Source organism: Mustela nigripes, chromosome 4 (genome assembly GCF_022355385.1).
Source record: "Mustela nigripes isolate SB6536 chromosome 4, MUSNIG.SB6536, whole genome shotgun sequence".
NCBI lineage: Eukaryota > Metazoa > Chordata > Mammalia > Carnivora > Mustelidae > Mustela > Mustela nigripes.
The window spans coordinates 190960028-190978527 of NC_081560.1; the positions used below are offsets into that span (position 1 = coordinate 190960028).

An 18500-nucleotide genomic window follows, 5' to 3' on the forward strand; every position below is an offset into this window, starting at 1 on the left:
CACCCTGACCCACAGCCCCTGGCACTCAGTAAGGGTTTATGGAATGAGTAGCTGGTAGTAGTCCACACGACTCCGCAGGGCCGCGAGCTGTCGGCCTGTCTGGGCAGTGCACCGAGTGTCTCCCCAGGAGATTCTGGCTGTTAGGCCCCTGTTTAGAACTGAAAGTTCCCAAGGAGCCCTCCCGCACAAGCCTGAACTGGGGACTTCGACGCTCTGCCCCCAGGGCTGCTCCCAAGATGCCTTAGGATAGTGGCTGTCCACTTCCCAGGCCCCCTGGTGCCTCATGGCTGCTGGGCTCAGGACTTGTGTGGCTGAGAGCCGAGAGACCCTCTCGGCCTGCTGCTACCCACCCCCAACACACACTCACTTTTCTCTGTTAAAAATCACAAAGTCTTGCTGGATCGCATCAAGGCAGTCCTGAAGGTAGTCATTCTCCTATTAGTCAGAAAAACATACCGATGAGCGTAGTGGACACTCTGAGGCCCTCCCGTCCCCGCTGGTGGCTCCCGAGCACGCCCCCCCGCCCCGCCTCTCCTCCTCCTGCACCTGTGGCTTTCTTTGGAGATCTTCTGGGCTGCTGGAGAAACTGTCCCAGCAACCACAGCATCTGGGGGTTTGCATCTCCTGAATGACCCTTAGCCAGGGGCCAAAGGATGCCCAGGATAGAAGCTCCTGCCTCGGAGCGGACGCAGACAGGAGGGCAGGGTCTACAGCACAACTTGGCCAGAAACCACACCTGGCTTAGCTCCCTCCCCTCCCGGCGCCAAAGCCAAGGCCGTGGGAAGGAAGGAGCTGGACCCCGGAACCTGGGAGGGCCTCTGAGTGGTACAGGCGGGCACATTCGTCCTGTGAGCCTGCATGAGGGACCCCCGCTCAGGCTCCTGCAGGTGGCACAGAGAAGCCCCCCCAGATCTGCCTCTACCTGCCCTCCCGGCCTCAGAATGGCCCAGTCGCCAGCAGCACGGCTGGTGCAGAATCTGCTAAGGTCGGAAAGGCGCTCCCTGCCTCGGTAGGACATGCTGGGTGAGCGCCGCAGGGCAGTGCGAGGGCGGGGCGTGGGCTACGCGGCCGCATGGGGAATCCCTCCATGCCCGGTGAGCTCATCCTCTGGCAAGACCCCTGGAGCGGGGTCTAGTACGCTGCAGGGTGACTCCCGTATCATGGGAGACATGACAGCCCAGTGAGGATCCCAGAACAGCCGGGGCCAGTGCCGAGGGGGACGGTCTCAAGAGAAGCGGGCAGCTAGAGTCCGTCTGGGGTCGACAGACTCAAGAGTCAAGAACCAAGGACCTTCGGGTGACCATGCTCTCCTGGAGGCTCAAAAGGAGCTAAGGAATGAGCTGGCGAGGGCCGGGGCGTCACGGAGCAGCTCTGCGCTGCCGGTTTTCTACAACGGCACTCCCTGCCGTCCACGCTGACGATGGCATGCCAGAACGACAGAAGCCTGGACAGAACGTAGCCGCACCTAAGGTGGGAGTGACCACGGTCACAGGTAGTGAGGGTGTGGTGACGAGGAGGTCACCTCGAGGCCCGGGGTCTAGTGACATCTGACGTGCCACAGACAGTGCTCCTAACACTCAAAGAGGTGGACACTGAGCACGCAGACACGCGCGCACACGTGCACACACGCAGAGAGACCACGGGTTCAAGAGCAGCCGTCAGTCACCTTGATGGGAAATCACCACCATTTCCCAAGCACAGCTGTGACCGCTCTCCTGAGCACACCTGGGGAGGGGGGACCGCCTTCACCCGTCTGTTGGACGCGAGATCTGAGCAGACACCTGGCCACGCCCACCTCAAGAGCAGCGACCCCAGCCCCACCCAGTGGCTGTTGCGTCCACTGCCGGCCACCAAGTGCATGCACAAGACGCCCTCCTATGGCATCTGGTAGAGCCCTCGTGGCCATCCTTGTGTTATGGTGGAAGAGCCGGAGAAGGTCTTGCCCCCGACAAAGCAGCCTGGGTTCCAAATAAGTCACAGCTCGCGTGGGCAGTGACAAGTGTCCCCATCCACAATGTTAAGTCTGTACCTCGGCCTTCGAGCATTCAGGGCACAGGGATGCAGCTTCCCATTCTCCTCCTGCTCCCTTGGCAAGCCTGCCCCTGGGTCGTGGCAGACGGTGGGGGCCACAGCACGCGTGACCCCACGGCAGCTCTGGGTGCAGCGGCTGAGCCGGCGGCACAGTCACGCATAGCTCTGGGTGTGGCGCACAGCCTCTAGGTTGACAGAGACGTCCTCTCCATGCCCCCCACAGGAAGGATGAGGCCCGCTCTGCCGTCACCCGAGGCGGCCGGTGGCACTTCTGTGGCCTTGGCCTGAGGCTGGGCTTAGAGCCAGAGAGAGCCTCGCTTGTCTGACATCCGCAGTCTGCACCACGCTGACCGTGACGGCACCTACACGAGAGGAGCGGGAAGTGGCACATCCTCCAGATATCGTTGTCCACTCCCGTCTGCGGTGGGGGAATCCGGTGACCTGCGGCCGGGCCCACGTGGGGTCTGGGCACCCCAAGCCCAGAAGCCCCTCCCACTAGCGGGTCCGTGCCCGCTGAAGGTGAGGCCAGCCCTCGGTGTGTACGGCTCTGTCCTTGCCGGTCACGGCCCTGCCACCGTGGCCTCCCAGAGGAGTCGCCACCCTGACTGAGTGGCCGGTCTCCACCATCAGGAGGAAACAGGGCTTCTGGGCCGAGAACGCATCTGAGCCTTGCCCGACTTCGTGCTGATAATGAACAAGGGCCCGCGCTCCGCCTGAGAAACGATGTGGCCAGGGCCTCCGAGCTCTCTGGGCACGGGTCCGCGTCACACCAGGAGGGGAGCCGCCAACACGCAGACCCCCCGAGGAGCAAGTGAGGGTGAGGCGGTACGGGAAGAGCCACGGAGGATGGGGCGGCCAAGGTTGCGGTCCAGCCGGCTAACCGTGCTCCTCTCGGTTTCCCAGGAAGCCCGAGAACAGTTCCAGAACAATCCAGGGCACTGTGGAAGCGGGTGGTGCCAACGTGGGCCTCACATACCACAGGGTGCACAGAGGACCCCTATTCCCCAGCTGTGGGGCGTGTGTCCGCAGGAAGCCCTGTGCTGTGTCCGTGTGCACGTCCTGTTCTGGGGCAGGACGCCTACACTTGCACCACTCGGCTCTCGGCCGACACACGCACGCGCACACGAGTCACCAGACCAGAGAAACGTACAGCCCTCCGCCCCTTAGCTGAGCGCTGCGGGGGCGGGAGATGGAAGCTGTGTCCTCGGGACTCTGACACCAACTGCCCCGGGCGTATTTCCTGAGTAAACCCTCGCGTGAATCCTCATCTGCGGGCACACGTGTGTGGGCAGTGCTGACACCGACAGCTGTCACCCCTGGTGTGGAGTGGCAGGGGCCTTGAGACCGGCTCCACTTCCAGCAAAAACCCGCTGAGCAGACATACTCTCCAAGCCCCTGGGAATTCACCGGAAATGCGAGACACCTAGAGCCGCCCAGCGATCTTGAAAGAGGACAAAGAGCGGGACTCACGGTCCCTGATCTCGACGTGGACGCCAAAGCTGTGGTCATCGGACAGCTGGGACCGGCACCGGGCAGACGAGGGGGACCCACAGATCAAGGGGTGGGTTCGTGTGTCCGTGAATAAACCCTTATTTTCGGAGGACCGACGTCTGAAAATGACGCCAAGCCATTCGACGAGAAAAGAACTGTCTCTCCAACGCGTGCGTCCACGGGCCGAAGGTCGGACCCGGACCCCGACCTGACGCTCTCCGCAAAACCCCCCCGAAAGAGGACCCCAGAGGCGAGATGGGCCAACTCTCAGAAGAAGCCGCAGGACTGGACCTCAGTGGCCTTCGTCGGGCGGCGGTTTCTCGGGCGAGACGCCAGAAGCAGGAACGAGAGAGAAGTCGACGCGCCGCGGTCCACAGAGTCCAGCGCGGCCGAGAACGACCCCGCCCACGAGAGAGAGAAAACCCGCAGCGCAACGCCTGCGGCCTCCCTGGGGGGCCCCAGCCTCGGAACAGCAGGACTCCCAGCCGGACGGAGGAGGGAGGGGCTCCGCGGCCTCCCCCACACCCAGAGCAGAACAGCCCCCCCACACACCCGCAATTCCAGCCCCGCTCGCCAGGGGCCGCCACCAGCAGCCGGCCCCCTGCCCACTCCTCGCCTCACCCCTGTGCGGGGAGCAGGTGTGAGGGGGCGGCGCTGGGGCTGGGGGCCTCTGCCTGCTCAGACCGGTCCAAGAGTGGGGCGGCACCGGTGGCGTACAGGGTCACCGCTGTGACCCCTGCCATCCACCCCTGTACCCCACATGCTCTTGTGAGGACCAGCTATACCCGGGGAACGGGGGCAGGGCTGGTCCCACGCTCACAGCGCGAGCTCCCCAGGGGCGCCCCACACTCCCGGGGCAGGAGAGGGGCTGCTGTGGGTTACTCTGTTTCCCACCCCGCAGAGTGACATCCTACCCTTCAGCTCCCTGGAATGTGACAGAGTCAGGCTGGGAGAGGGCCATCTGGGGTTAGAGTGTCCCTGTAAGAGGAGCTCCGCACAGGGCGAGTGTGGGAGACCCCGGGGGCACAGCTGGGCATGATGGGTCCCCAGCCCGGAGCCCCACAGCCAGGGGCAGGATGGAGCAGCAGGGCCCCATCCGCACAGGAGGACGAGCAGGCCTGGGGGGCGTCGTGTCCCTCACCGACTGCGAGCTGTCCCGGCTGCTGTCCCGGGACCGGTTCTTGGCCAGCCGCTTCTTCTTCTTGTGCAGGGGCCTGGACTCCAGGATCATCTCCTCCAGCTCGAAGGTGGGGTCACAGTGAAGGCGGCCTTTCTGTGGGGGGACGGGAGCTGAGCCTGGCCAGCGGGGCGCTCAGGCCCTCCCAGAGGCACCGCCTCCCCGGCTTACGTTGGGCACGAAGCCCGGCGCCACCTTCTTCTCGCTCAGGTCTTGCCACAGCACGCCGGCCAGGGACGGGGCCGCCTGCATGTCCTGGAGGCTGGACGCTCGGTGCTTGGGGTCCACTGTGAGGAGCTGGAATGGGGTCCACGTGAGACCGTGCCTGGGCCCCACGACCCAGTGCCCACAGCTGACCGCCTGCCCCAGGCCAGGGAACTCCAGGGAGCTCTCGCCGCAAGGACCTCAAGGGCCAGGCAAGGACGGACCCGACCTCGGGTCAGTGCCGTAACGTGGCCGACGGGACAGCCTGGCCAAGGTGGGGGTCCCCGGGGACCCTCTACCACAGTTCGCCAGCAGGCGGCAGCCTCGGCCTGGCTAGTGGCAAGGAAGGCCACAGTAAGGACCTGGACAGGCTCCGAGGGGGCCCCAGGGCGCCCTGTGTGGCCCGGTCACGGGGGCTACGTGCCCCCCCCATGCTGTCCTTCCTGCTACAGAAAACGTGGCCGACCCTACCTGAGGCTTCTCCTCGGTGTGAAGCCCGGCGTACAGATGGTGCCCACTCCCTGTTGGGGTCTCTGGGGGCCAAGGTCCCACTATGGGAGGCCCCTGGGCAGAGTGGTCAGTGCAGACCGGGAGGACAGCCCCCCAGGGACCGGGAGAAGCCTCTGGCTGCCTGGCTATCATTGTAGGGGTGAAGGTGTCCGGCAGGGGTGAGTGCATGCAGAGGAGAGCCCTGAGGGCCAGGAGCCAGCGGGGCCGTGTGTCGAGCTCTCCCATACCCCATCCTGACCCGACAGGCACCCGTGTGCTCCAAGTGGGGCTCCCTGAGTGGAGAGCGGTGGGGCCAGCCCAGCCCTGGACCCCAGATGGAGGCGCGGACAGCAGCCCTGACCCGGTCCCCTGGGCCGCTACAGCCGCGTGCTCAGGCCGTTCGAGGTGCAGTGGGGGCCGGGTCTTCTCAGGGTGCCTCCGGGGCCTGTGGCCAGGGTGCTCACGGCCCTCCTTGGGCGGAGGGGCTCACCTTGCGCAGCAGGCCCACCATCTCCTTGGACCAGGTGGGGACGTACTGCACGCTCGCCGTGCTGAACAGCTGCACCAGGGACTCCACGGCGTTGCTGGAGTGGATGTCGTAGGGCCTCTGGGGCGGGGGAGGCAGCGCTGCACCAAGGGCCTCACCTCACAGCCAGAGGCACCTGCCACACCCCCCCCCCCCCCCCCCCAGGTGCAGCCCCCAGGGGAGCCCAGGGCCCGGGAGGAAGCAGGTCTGGGCCCAGGCGGCTTGGCCCCGAGGCCAGGACGGGCTGCTGTCCTCCAGGGTGGGGGGTCCCGGAGGTCCCCAGGAGGGGACACCAGGGTGAGAGCACAGGGACCCCCCCAGAGACCCTTGAACAGGTCTCAGCCCTCCTGCACCTGCTCAGTGTCTCTCCACGCAGACACTGAGCACCCTTGGGGACAGGAGGGCAGCTTCATCCTTCCCCGAGGGCTCAGGCCACCCCTGGGGGACGCAGCGTGCTCCGTACCCATCCACGCAGCAGCTCGTAGGCCAGCACCCCCACTGACCACCAGTCCACCTCGAAGGAGTAGCCGCTCCCACCGCTGACGAAGGACTGGAAGATTTCCGGAGCTTTCCAGGAGGGAGAAGCAGCTGAGCATCCTGAACCATAGGCCCCGGGCCCCCTCCCCACTGACCACCTGGGGGTCCCTCCTCCCCCTGGTGTGGGCAGTGGGATCCTCCTATGCCCCCGTCCCACACAGCCCTGTGCCTGCAGGGAAGTGACCCGAGCGACCCCCACCCCGCCCCCCAGCCTGGGCCGGACACAGCAGGCCAGTGGCCGTGGCTCACCCATGTACGGCTTTGTCCCGGCGAGTGCGGTGGCCCGCTCCCCATCCTTTATGATGGTGGCGATGTTGAAGTCGGTCAGGTGTGCGTGCCCTGCGAGCAGAGGAGACCACGCGAGTGTCCCAAGGACGGGAGACACATCCCGTGGGCCAGATGCGCGCCGCCCACCCCGCCCTGTGCCCGGCCTCGCACGGCCTCGGCTCACCTTGCTCGTCCAGCAGGATGTTGTCGGGTTTGACGTCTCTGTTGAGGGAGCAGGAAACGGGGCCACGGTTCGTGCCTTGTTCGTGCCTTGCAGTCCCCGGCGGGGCGGGGGGGTCCCTCGGGCCCCTCCCCACTCAAGGCAGACGCCCCAGAGGCCAAAGTGGGCCTTAAGACGACGGACCTGGCAACATTCTGGCGGAACCAGGCGACACGAGCTATTCTGGGCCTGGGGCCGGGGGCGCCTCCAGCTGCCACCTGCTGCGGCCCGACGGACGGGGGCGAGTGCACCGGATGCAGGGGTGCCGCAGCCCCGGAGGACAGATGCCAGCCCCCTCACCCAGACCCCGGGGCCGGCCACTCTTCCAGAGCCCTGGGGCTGCACAGAATTAATGATTGAGGTCTATGCCTCCCTCTGGCTGACCTCAGGCCTCCTCGGGCCTGATTCTCGGAGCTCAGGCAGCACCTGTGCCTGGATCATAACCGGGTAACAGTCCTCCGGGGCAGGAGAGCAGAGACCCCATCTACCTGACTCTAACACGCCATCTTTATCTTCCTGATCTGCTTTCCACTAACATCTGTTCAATCCCCCAGGAGCATGGCCGATGAGCAAACGGCCTCTGCTAGGTGGTGGCCAGGCAGGACCCAGCAGCTGGACAGACCAGCTGAAGGGGACCCCGTTCCCAGCCCACCTGGGGCTGCTTGCATGGAAGCCACCCCCAGGGGCAGCAGGTGCACAGCCGTGGAACTGGCTTGGAGCCAGGCGCTGATGGGCTCGGGAGCCACACCTGCAGGCAGGTCTGGAGGCCAGGGGCCAGGCAGACTGTGCAGAAGCCTGTCCAGGTCCCGCTGGAGCGCAGCCACCCACAGGCGACCCCCTGGGGACATACCTGTGGATGATGTGCTGACTGCGCAGGTAGTCGAGGGCCAGTGCCATCTCGCAGATGTACAGCCTCACCGTGTCCTCGGAGAACTGGACGTTCTGTTGCAGGTGGTAGCGCAAGTCCCCGCCCAGGAGCAGGTCCACGACCATGAACATGTCCTCCTCGTCCTGGAAGGAGTACCTGCGGGCACCGTGCGAGAGTGTGGCCCACACGTGGGAAGCGAGCTGGGGTCACAGCGCCCGCCGCACTCGATGACCCCCCCATCTAAGAGCCTGGACACCCACAACCTCCCACGGGCACTCCCCAGGAGCAGGGCCCCGCCATCCCCTCTGCTAGCACAGGGACCAGACGATCGCAGGGCTCTCCGGCCACAGCGCGGGAGGCGGGACCCACGTCCAGGGGTGAGGAGTTGGAGAAGGCCCGGGCAGCTCCGGGCTCCACTGCCATGCCGGCCTGGCGTCCCACTCTGTTCCCACTAGTACCCGGGCAAGGCTACATCCCCTGTGGCACGGCCAGCTCCTGCCTCCTGATTACACGCAGGCAGGACCCTGGGATCTGACTCGGGCTGCTGGCCATGCTGAGGGACCTCTCGCACCTGCGGAGGCCCCAGAGGAATGATCCATTGTGGGGGGGGAGGGTCTTTAGCCCTGAGTGTGTCCCTGGAGAAGCTAGCGCCAAGTCGCTCTCAACAATGCCCTGTCCCACATTTCTGTCTCCAGATGCTGGCGGGGCCACCTCTCCCCCCATGTTCAGCTGAGGGACCCTCAGCTCGATCGTCCCGAGGCGGCGCTACCAGGACCAGAGCTCCGTGTGTGCACGCCCTCCCAGCCACCTGGCGCCTGTGCCCACAGGGGCCCTCGGGGATGCGGTCCAGTCTGTAAGCCCATCAGGGCGCCCGGACCCAGGCTGGGAGTGTCAGGGAGGACCCCGCGTGGGGAGGCGCCCTTGGGCAGCAGGACCCCACACGGGAGAGAGTGATCTCACTGCCGCTTTCAGGCTCCTTGCCATCCAGGTGCTGGTCTCGGTGCCCATTTTATGGAGGCGCTCAGGCCCCCAGAACTCTCCCCACTGACTCTAGTGCCAGCGACTCCATAGGCCACAGGCCCCTTGGCGGGAAAGCCTGGCCCTCCTGTAGGTCGGGAGACCCGTACGCCCGGACAGCTCTGGCCCCGGGACGGGGAAGCTGAATGCATCCGGAGTCCCCAGGGCAGGGGAGGAGAGAGCGGGGGGAAGGGCCCTGGGGTCAGGGAGGGTGGCAGCGGGTCACGCACCACAGGTTGACCAGGAAGACGTGCTCGATCTCCTGCAGGATCTCCAGCTCCCGGAACACGTTGCGCACCTCGTCCCGCTCGATGCACTGCTGCTTGTTCATGTACTTCATGGCGTACATCTTCTCGGTGTCCCGTTTCTGCACGATGCACACCTGGAGGACGGACGGGGCGCCCGTGTCCATGCCGCCACCCCTACCCCTGCTGCCCGCACCAGACGCAACCCAGAAATGACGGGAGGTCTTTGGTGGGGCGGGACCCAGCCAAGAGCACGGCCCCGGGGCCCAGGCCCCTCCCCACAGGTACGAGCACCCCTTCCCGGTGCTCAGGGCAGCTGCTGACTTGGAGGGCTGGTGGGGGAGGTCGAGGAGGACCCCACGTACGAGAGCTGCTGCCCTCGTCAACCCTGGGCCACCATCCCCGTGGCGACAGGAACCCTCCTGTGACGACAGGGTCCCACACGGCTCTCACATGCTAGTCCCCCAGGGCACTGGACTATACAGCCGACCAGTGCTATCGGTGGCGTTTACACGTGTGGGACAGAGAGACGCAAGAAGCAGCCCCGAGTCAGCTGGGGCAAGCCCGAGCGGCCGGGGGCATCTGTCAGAACCAGGGACCCATGTCTCCAAAGGAAGCGGGGCTAATGTACAAAAGCATAGGCTGTGGGGGGCAATGCCTCACCCCCCATCCAAGTCGTAGGGAGGCCGCTCATGGACAGGTGACCAAAGCCACCTGCGAGGGGCCCCACACCTTCGGGCTTCAGGTCTCCAAGCTGCAGGAGCCAGGAGTGGGCTGGGTAGGAAAGAAGGAGAGGAAATGGGAGGTTCTGGACCTCCAGGTGGGTGGGAGACTGTCCCGGGTGCCACACCCAAAGGCAGGTGTCCTGGACCAGAAGTGTCGGTGAGCATCGGGGTCTCGGGCCACACCCGTGGGATCCAGGCCTTGAAGGAAGCCACGTTCCCTCTCTGGGAAGAAAGGGAACGAAGGTGCTTTTTCCGGGAAATGTTCATCACAGTTGAGCAAACTGCTTAGAACAGACTTTCGAGCAACCTTATCTTCCAACAACCTCATGGACACGGGCAAGTGAGCTCCGTGAAAAACCACGCAGCCCCTGGAACAAAATTTATAAGGGCTTTTGAGAACGTGTGGAGATTTCTATAAACCCAAGCAGAAACCACAAGGCTATGCTCTTAATCCACAGTGTGGAGACGAAGTGCGGGCGTGGGCGCAGACGGGACCCGAGCACGGGGCAAGCGGCACCCCAGCCCCCGCCGCTCTGGCGTCTGTTCTGTTCAAATGAGGGTGTCTGGCAGGCAGGTGGCGGGTGACCACTGGCTGTGGGGCGCTGGACACGACAACCAAGCGCCGTCAGCTGAGCGCCCACGTCACCCAGTGCAGGACCTTCGCGAGCTGCAGAGGCGGTTTCCAAGGCGACACCCACACACCTCCCGCCGGCCCCAGGGAGGCAAAGCTGGCTGGCGTGACGTCCCGGGCGTGGAGGGGGCGTTCGGCCAGGCTGAGCTACGTGGAGCCCTGAGCCTGGCCAGCTCCCATCTCAAAGCTGCCCGGGAACCCGTGCAGGCCACCCAGGGCCCCGCAAAGCCCTGCCTACAACGTCCTCTAGCTGGGCTGACTGCCGGGAAGCTCGCAGCCTGGGGACCTGCGCCCGGCCTCAGACCTGCTTCGCTTCGTACTTCCAAGACCCCCACAAGGTCTTGACGCGGCGAGTTAAGCCCGTCCTCGATGCTCTTCGCAGGCTGGGGCGGGGGCAGACCCACGGGAGCCCCGTTCCTGACGGCGGGAAGAGTGGGCAGGGAAGGGAAGCCACAGCCCAGGTCCTGCCTTCTGCGCCGCCCAGGCCTTCCACGCAAAGAAAGGCTGGAGCAGTTCCGTCTTCCCTGACTCTCCCCCAAAGTGAACACGGGGACAGGGTGTCTGTTCTCTGAAAGGAGCACAGTCCTGAAAATGTGGTCCCCAAGGGGCGTCGGGATGGACAGAGCCCTGCTGGTGGGGACAGGGGCGGTGACCACTGTGAGGCGGCTCCTCTGCGGGAACATCACACTGGTGGGGACCTCTGCTGACCCGGAGCAGCAGGACGCCGGCCGGGGCTGAGGAGGCCACCAGAGAGGACAGGCTCTTGGGGTGGTTCTGCCCACTGCGGCCACACACAGCAGAGAGACCCCTGTCCAGGAGCCTCAGGTGCCTGTGGGCAGCCCGACGTCCCCCACGGCTTTGTCGTGCCCACGTGTCCACTGACCACGGCTGTGTCTCTACCGTGCTCAGCAGAACGATGGCCCCAGGGACACCCACATCCTAGTCCCCGTGCCCTGTGATGTGTGACTTTCCCAGGAGATTGTCCCAGACTGCCCCGCAGAGTCCTCATGAGGAGGAGGCAGTGGGAGATGGGAGCCCCAAGAAGGCATCTGGTCTCCGCGGCGCTGCCCAAATACCGCAGACCCCGTGGCCTAAGTGCAGACGGTTCTTTCGCCCAGTCTGGAGATGGGAGTCGAAGCTCAAGGTGCCAGCAGAGCCACTGTCGGTGAGGACCCCACGGCTCGCAGATGGTGTCTGCTCGCACGGTCCTCCCGCAGCCGGTCCTCAGGACGCGACGCGCACAGAGACCGTCTGGTCTCTGCCCCCGCCTCCCTCAGAGGCTGACGTGAATCCGAACCCCTGCACGCTGGGGGACAGGCTTCCACACGGGCTGGGGGACGCAGGTCTACGGCAAGAGGAAATGTGATGACCAGAGGGAGGGTCCTCGGTGTGTGGTCACTTGTCACAGTGGCCCCAGGAAGCCAACGTGGCTGGTGCCCGCTGTCCTGGGAGCCGTGGGGTACAGAGCAGAGTGGCTGGTGCCCTGGACAGCGTGGTCCAGCTCTTCTTGCTTTCCCAGCTGGTAGGGCTGCCGGACCGAGACCGGGAGGAAGCGAGGTCACCCCCGAGGCCTTTTCAGCCCCTCCCACGCGGGAGGCCACTCGTGCGAGAACCACGTGCTTACTGGACTCGACCCCTCATTTCGCAAAACAGCCCAGAAGTCGTCTGCAGGAGGGACACCCAAGCGCTCTCTCAGCGGGCCACAGACCGCCGGGCTCCACGGGCTGTCCTGCCTCCCCGTCTCGCCACGAGCCTGGCCTCCGATCTGGGGCCTTCCCAAGAGACGCAGACGGACAAAGAGGAGCGGTGGGGCCCCGGGGCGCCCGGCCATCATCTGAATGTGTTCCGTGGGCTGCGGCCACAGCCAGTAAAGCCCAGTCACCCGCTTGTCTCCGCCGCTCCCCACGCTCTTCCTCAGGATTTCTGAGACTGCCACAGGGGACAGCCTGCGGGCTCTCCCCACTCCGCACACCCGAGAGACGCGGAGCGGCAGGCAGACACCCCCCAACCCCAGCCCCGGGGTCTCCTGACCGAGGTCTCAGGAGGAGAAGCCCGGAGCTTCCGAAGCGTCTCCACCTCCGTCCAACGAGGCACATTCGGAGGCTCCTGGTGAGCCGAGAGCCCGGGAGCTCTGACAGCCACTGCCTGTGCCCAGTCGGGCGGCCCTGGCTCCCTGGCTCCGGTCACACAGCCTTAAGCACCGCCCTCCCAGCGGCCAGGGAAGAACAAAGTGGTCTTTTTCCCCCCACGCATGTTACTTGCTGTATTTGCTTTTAAAGTCTTTGTCATTCTGGTTAAATTGGTAAGTAAGCTTTGTGATCTGTGATCTTCTTTAATCAAATATTTTAAAACTTCTGCCTATTTTTTACAATCTTCCCCAAATCAAATTTAACACAGTCTTTTTGATTTGTTATGATTTGTTACTGATTTGTTATTTGTCCTTAGAAAAATATAGACGTTACCCAGTTAGGCTGACATGACGCGTTCGGTTACCCGGAAGCTGTCAGACGGGAAGCGTCGCTAACCCTTAGGTTCTGCCGTCTGCACACGTGCTACTAATACCCGTGTTTCAGAATCATGCAGAGTGGCTGAAGCTGGCCCGCCAATGCCCCTAGAGTCTGTAGAATCGCTGGTAATTCCAGTTATTGTCATAAGTGGCACAGCCATGGAAATAACCCAATATCCTCGTCAGCTGCATCATTTTGCAAAACACTCTCGTCAGATCTCGAACCATGGCTGCTTTCACTGTCTCCGCATTCGGAGATGATCGCCGTCTTACCGTCGAGCGCACACCAGAGCCCTCTGTCTTCATTCAGAAAGTCCTCGGGAAGGGCTTCCGTGGGGACCCTGAAATCACGCTGCGGAGCCGGAGACCTTCCAAAACTAATGGAGAAGCTCGTGGCTTCAGGAAACTGGATTTAATTACGCGGCCCCGGCTGACCTCATGAGGATGATGACCTCTTCTACGACCTCTGGTTGGAAGCACTGCTGGTTCTCTGATGTCTGGGTCTCCAGACTTAAGAAATCCCGTTTCTCTCAGATGCCCCGCTGAGCAGGGAGCCTGACACGGGGCCCGACCCCAGGACCCTGGGATCATGGCTTGAGCCGAAGGCAGACGCTGAACGACTGAGCCCCCCAGGCCCCGTCATCCCCATACTCTTACTCAAGACTTTCCGCCTGCCTGGAGAGAGAACAGAAGAGAAAGAAATCCCCGCTTTCTTTTCTCTCAAGCCCTCCGTAGTTCACGGCCCGTGTGGGAAACCTCACCTTTACAAGCAGGACTGAGACGCTGACCCCTCTCCCCACCCGACTCCTCCGAAACTCAGCGACTGTTCTTAAAGACGCCGACTTTCACGCCAGCGTGTCTACATACAGGAGGAGTCTGTTCTCCTTGTCGTGGGACGTAATTAAACTCATGGTGATGTCACCAAGGCTTCGACGGGGAGGTCGTTTTTGAAAGCGGTACAGGCGGCGCTGGACCAGCCTGGTGTGCGCGTGGGGCTCCTGGCCCCACAGGCAAGTAAAGAAGGTCACTTGTTGACAGGCCCAGGAACTGGGGATACCTTGGGAACCTGGAAGACAGGAATTCACCCTAATTTAGAGGGCCTAAAGGCAGAGTCTGGTGACCCGGCTTCTCAGTCTCGAGAGGCGACATTGGATCCGGGACCCTGTGGGAAAGTTCTAGCAAAGCAGACTTCGAAGAGCCACGTGGTCAGCCACTATTCTTGCCACACGCATGTAAACGTCAGGCTGAGTTCCACGAGACGCGACTTCTCTGCAAACACGTAGTGTGACTCCCATGGTATCTCGCATCCCTGCCGGACAGCCTGTGTGTCAGTGGCAGCGATGGTGCCCGGGGGCCCGCGCCGGACGTCCTCTGCGTCAGCCGGGGCGCGCCATTCTGTGCTTTCTGTGGAAAACCGGCATTCCCCCCCAGCCTTCCGCCTTGAACCATGAAACATGAAAACTGCCCTGCCCCAGCACCCCCACGGCAGCCAGATGACTCGACAGACGCTTTCTGAGAAAGTGCCGCAGAGACCTCGCGTGCACGGCCTTCGTGCCGACCGCCGCCGCGCGGGCCCCTCAGGACGCTCCCCAGAGCTCCCCAGACCCTCAGCAGGGACAAGCGGGCCGCAAACCAGGAGATGCCCCGGAGCGGCCCCCGCCCCTCCTCGCCACCCACCAGAGGCGCCCACCACCCAACCTCCTGCCCACGGAGGCCTCCCCGCGGACTCAGAACCTGGCCTTGAGGTGGGCGGTGCACGTGCAGCCCCGCCTCGTGAAAGGAGACCCACGTCGCTAACCTGACCTCTTCTCCGGACGGAGACACAGGCTCAGAGAGGAGGAGCAAGCTGCCGGTGTCCCGTCCGAACCGGGGCGCTCTGAGGGACGCCTCCGCGGGGAGCGGGGGGAGGGGGAGGACGGCCACTACAGTGTGCCCCCCCGGCTCACGCGTCACGGGCTAAGACATGTAAAGGCCAGCAGGTGCAGGACAGGCCCCTGACCGTCCCGTCTTCCTCCTGAAAGAAGCCCCATGTGGACGACGGCGGACGGGGTCCTCCCCGCACCAGAACCGTGTGCCCCGAGGATGGGGAAGTCGACGCCAAGAGAATTCCGGACGGACCCAGTTCACGCGACTCTCCCCTTCCGCTCCCCGAGTCTAGTCACTCCTCCGCACCGGCCTCTTTGTCCAAACCCAGATGGAAACATGTAGGTCTGGCCACCTCTTTGTGTCTGTTTCCTTACGAGGGCTCCTGGGTCACATACAACTCACCCTAAACACACACGTGCTGTTCTCTCTGTCTGTCCTATGTCCGCTAGTCCTCCAGTCCAATGGGAAATCGCCTCCCCCGAGCCTCAGAGGAGCCCAGCCCAGCCACACCTTGACTTTGGCGTCTGGCATCCAGAGCTGTGGGGGAATGTGTCTCTGCTGCCGTGGGCCCCCAGCGGCAGCGCTGCGTTATCGCGGCCTCAGGACACAACACAGTCCCCAGACCCTTCGAGGGAGCCCATCTATGGACATACCCTGCTTCCATCCAGTGTCCGTCACACTGACGGCCTCCAACCAGCCCCCGCTCTGACCTCTGTAACCTGAGCCCCACTTTGTTCTCTACCCTGAGCTCACGGTTGGACCAAGCCCTGGCTCTGTTCTCTACCCTGAGCCCCTGATTTGACCTCTAACCCGAGCACCCACTCTGACCTCTAACCCAAGCCCCTGATTTGGCCTCTGCCGGAGCCCCTGCTCTGACTTCTAACACAAACCCCCACCCACTGGGGCACCTGGGTGGCTCAGTGGGTTAAGCCTCTGCCTTTGGCTCAGGTCATGATCCCAGGGTCCTGGGATCGAGCCCTGCATCGGGCTCTCTGCTCAGCAAGGAAACTGCTCCTCCTCTCTCTCTGCCTGCCTCTCTGCCTGCTTGTGATCTCTGCCTGTCAAATAAATAAATAAAATCTTTAAAAAAAAGAAACAACAACCCCCCACCCAGACCTCTAACCCAAGCCCCAGCTCTGACTCTCCCCTGAAACTCCACTCTGCCCTCACCCCCAAGCCCCCGATTTGACCTCTAACCTGAGCCCCGGTCTGACCGCTTTCCCTGCCACTTGTCGGGAGCCCTCCCGTGCAGCCCTCTCCTCGGAGAGCCCAGCCTCCTGGCTCCCCTCTGCTAACCCAGGCCGGCCGACCACACGGCTTCTGGGAGGCTGCTGGTCTGTGGGGCCCCCAGGGTCACTGTCCCGAGGGCGCCAGCATTCCCCTGCGGAGTCGGTCACGTCAGGACCCCCGAGAGGGGCTGGAGCTCCCCGCAGCTGGAAAGGCCAGGTCTGGCGGCCCCCGCGGTTTCTCTGCCAGGAGAGCTCAGAACAGCAGGGTCTGCGGTGCTGGGGCTGGGCACGGTCCCCGCCGTCCCGCTCAGGCGGCTCTCCCAGGACGAGAGTAGAAGTGCTTCGGGCTCCGGGGCTGGGAGCAGGCTGCCCCATTCAACCATCTCCTCCACGGCCCGGGTCCGGGCTCTGAGCCGCGTCCTCCAGTCGAGGACGGAAGCGGACAACAGGACAGAATCCGACCGATGCACGAGGAGCTCCGCTGCCCGGCCCACGCGGCTGGGGTTCTCTGGCAGTGCCCGGGGCAACCCGAAGCCGGGGCGGCCAATGGCTCGGTAACTGCCGTTCTAATCCAGTGCTGTCGGCATGTTCTGCAGATTTAGTGATTCACCCCAAGCTCTTTTCCTCTCCAAGTAGTTTTTGTTCCCCAGAAAGCAAACGCCTGACAACAGGTACTTAAAGCCTCAAACATTACGAGGAAATTGTCTCCTGATCTCACCCGGGGAGCTTCTGGAGCCGGGGAGGGGGTGCGGGCAGTCCGGCTGGGCTGGAGGAAAGACAGCAGGGGCGCGGGTCTACACTGCACCACCTCCACAGGGCGCCTGGCCTCCCTGAACCAGGAACCCACGTCCAGCCCATGGCAGGCGGGCCCCTCGCCCGGGGTGGAGGGGGGCGCCGGGCTCTCCCAGGACGGCGGGCAGTCCGTGTGGCAGGTGCGCGCAGGAGGGGCAGGTGTGCCGGGCTCTGTGTGCTCCGAGATGGCTCCTGCCCGCTCGCCGCATATGCTTTGTTGACCTGCCGCTGCCGCCTCTGCCAGCCCCACGGACCTGGGTCTTGTCCTCCTCGTTCCCAGATGTTTCACCAGCAGGCCCGGCGCAGAGTAATGAGGTTTTTATCATTTTAAGCCAAAGGGTTCCAGTGCCATCTGGGGGAGCTTCATTTCCAGGTACAAGGGACAGGTCTGGCCACGTTCCTGCCCCAGGACCCCCAGTAGAATGGTCGGCGAGCCAACCGCTGGCAGGACCTGGCCACACAGGACCGTCAGCCACACAGGCCCTCGACCCGGTGCCCGTGCACCCTGGGGGGAGCATGTTCATGTCCTCATGTCGTCCCCACGGCTCCCTAGGGGCAGGTCCTGCGACTGTCCCTCTGACAGACAAGGAATGTGGACAGAGAAATGGGCCGAGAGTGCAGTGGGCTCCCAAGAGATCTCCACCCCAGCCAGCAAACGCAGCACCTAGAGTCAAGGCCAAAACCTAACAAAAGATTTAAAACCACCTCTGCTTGCAGATGACCTGGTTCTACACCCGGGTTTGACAGGCTCAAAGCGAGCACAGGGGTGAGGGCGGCTGTGCTCTCCCCGGGAAGACTCAAGAGTGGGCTGAGCTGGGGGCAGGCGTGGCTGTCTAGAGCGGATCCAACACGGTCCGTTCGCGACCCCGATAGCCAGGATGGATTCCGGCTGCGTGAGCGTTTATGTGCAGCCGAACCGTAGACGTGACCCACGAAAGTGTGCCCGGAGAGCTCTGTGACCGAGACAGGACAGCTCTCCTGTGACGCGAGGCCCCTGGCCACAAGGGGAAAGGCCGATAAACAAGATCTGAAAACGGAACATCTTCCACGTGGGGAAAACATGTCTGTCTGAAACACAAGACAGGGGAAAACTTTGTAGTCCGCACCAGAAACAAAGCGTGTCCCCGACCTAACGAGCCTCTAGAAGTGAAAGAGAAGGGTCAGCCGGACAGGAGCAGCGGCACAGACACACGAAGGGCCGCCACACGGCCTTGCTGTCACAGAAGGCAGAGCAAAACCTCAGAGATGCCACTTCTCTCCCGTCAGGCTGGCGAACGTCCAAGCCCCAGCGACACGTGGCGTGGCAGGTGCTGTGCAGGAGAGCAGCACGGTGCGGGAGAGCAGCACGGCGCGGGGGAGCAGCACGGCGCGGGGGAGCAGCACGGTGACCGGCCCGGGAGGAACTCGCATGTGCATTTACCTCCCGGCCCACGTGTCCACATCCACGAACCTGCCCATGGAGACGCTGGCGAAGCTGTGCGGAGGCTCATGCGGGTCACTGTGGCCTTGCCTGAGACTGCACCACTGGGGACAGTCCCCCCTCCCCCCGAGGGGCTGTGGTCGGCAGACACTGGCCCCCACCTGTCCACGCTCGAACCCCAGTGACCTATGGGCTTGTCGCCACATGTGGCACAGGGGGCTTTGCAGATGTGATCGTGTGAAGGACCCTGAGATGCAGA

The 18500-nt window shown here is 63.8% G+C and overlaps 1 protein-coding gene across 3 annotated transcripts in view; it reads right to left on the bottom strand.

The window, feature by feature from the left end:
- The window catches only part of STK32C (serine/threonine kinase 32C), a 67796-nt gene that overhangs the window by 1055 nt on the left and 48241 nt on the right, over positions 1-18500 (bottom strand). For all 3 annotated transcript variants that reach the window (XM_059398867.1, XM_059398869.1, XM_059398868.1), the window contains 9 exons: positions 9058-9209; positions 7793-7966; positions 6907-6944; positions 6705-6794; positions 6382-6485; positions 5883-5999; positions 4871-4996; positions 4664-4795; positions 368-435 (listed from right to left, as the gene is read on the bottom strand). In XM_059398867.1, the coding sequence (XP_059254850.1) occupies positions 368-435; positions 4664-4795; positions 4871-4996; positions 5883-5999; positions 6382-6485; positions 6705-6794; positions 6907-6944; positions 7793-7966; positions 9058-9209 (1001 nt within the window). The remainder of the gene's footprint in view (positions 1-367; positions 436-4663; positions 4796-4870; positions 4997-5882; positions 6000-6381; positions 6486-6704; positions 6795-6906; positions 6945-7792; positions 7967-9057; positions 9210-18500) is intronic.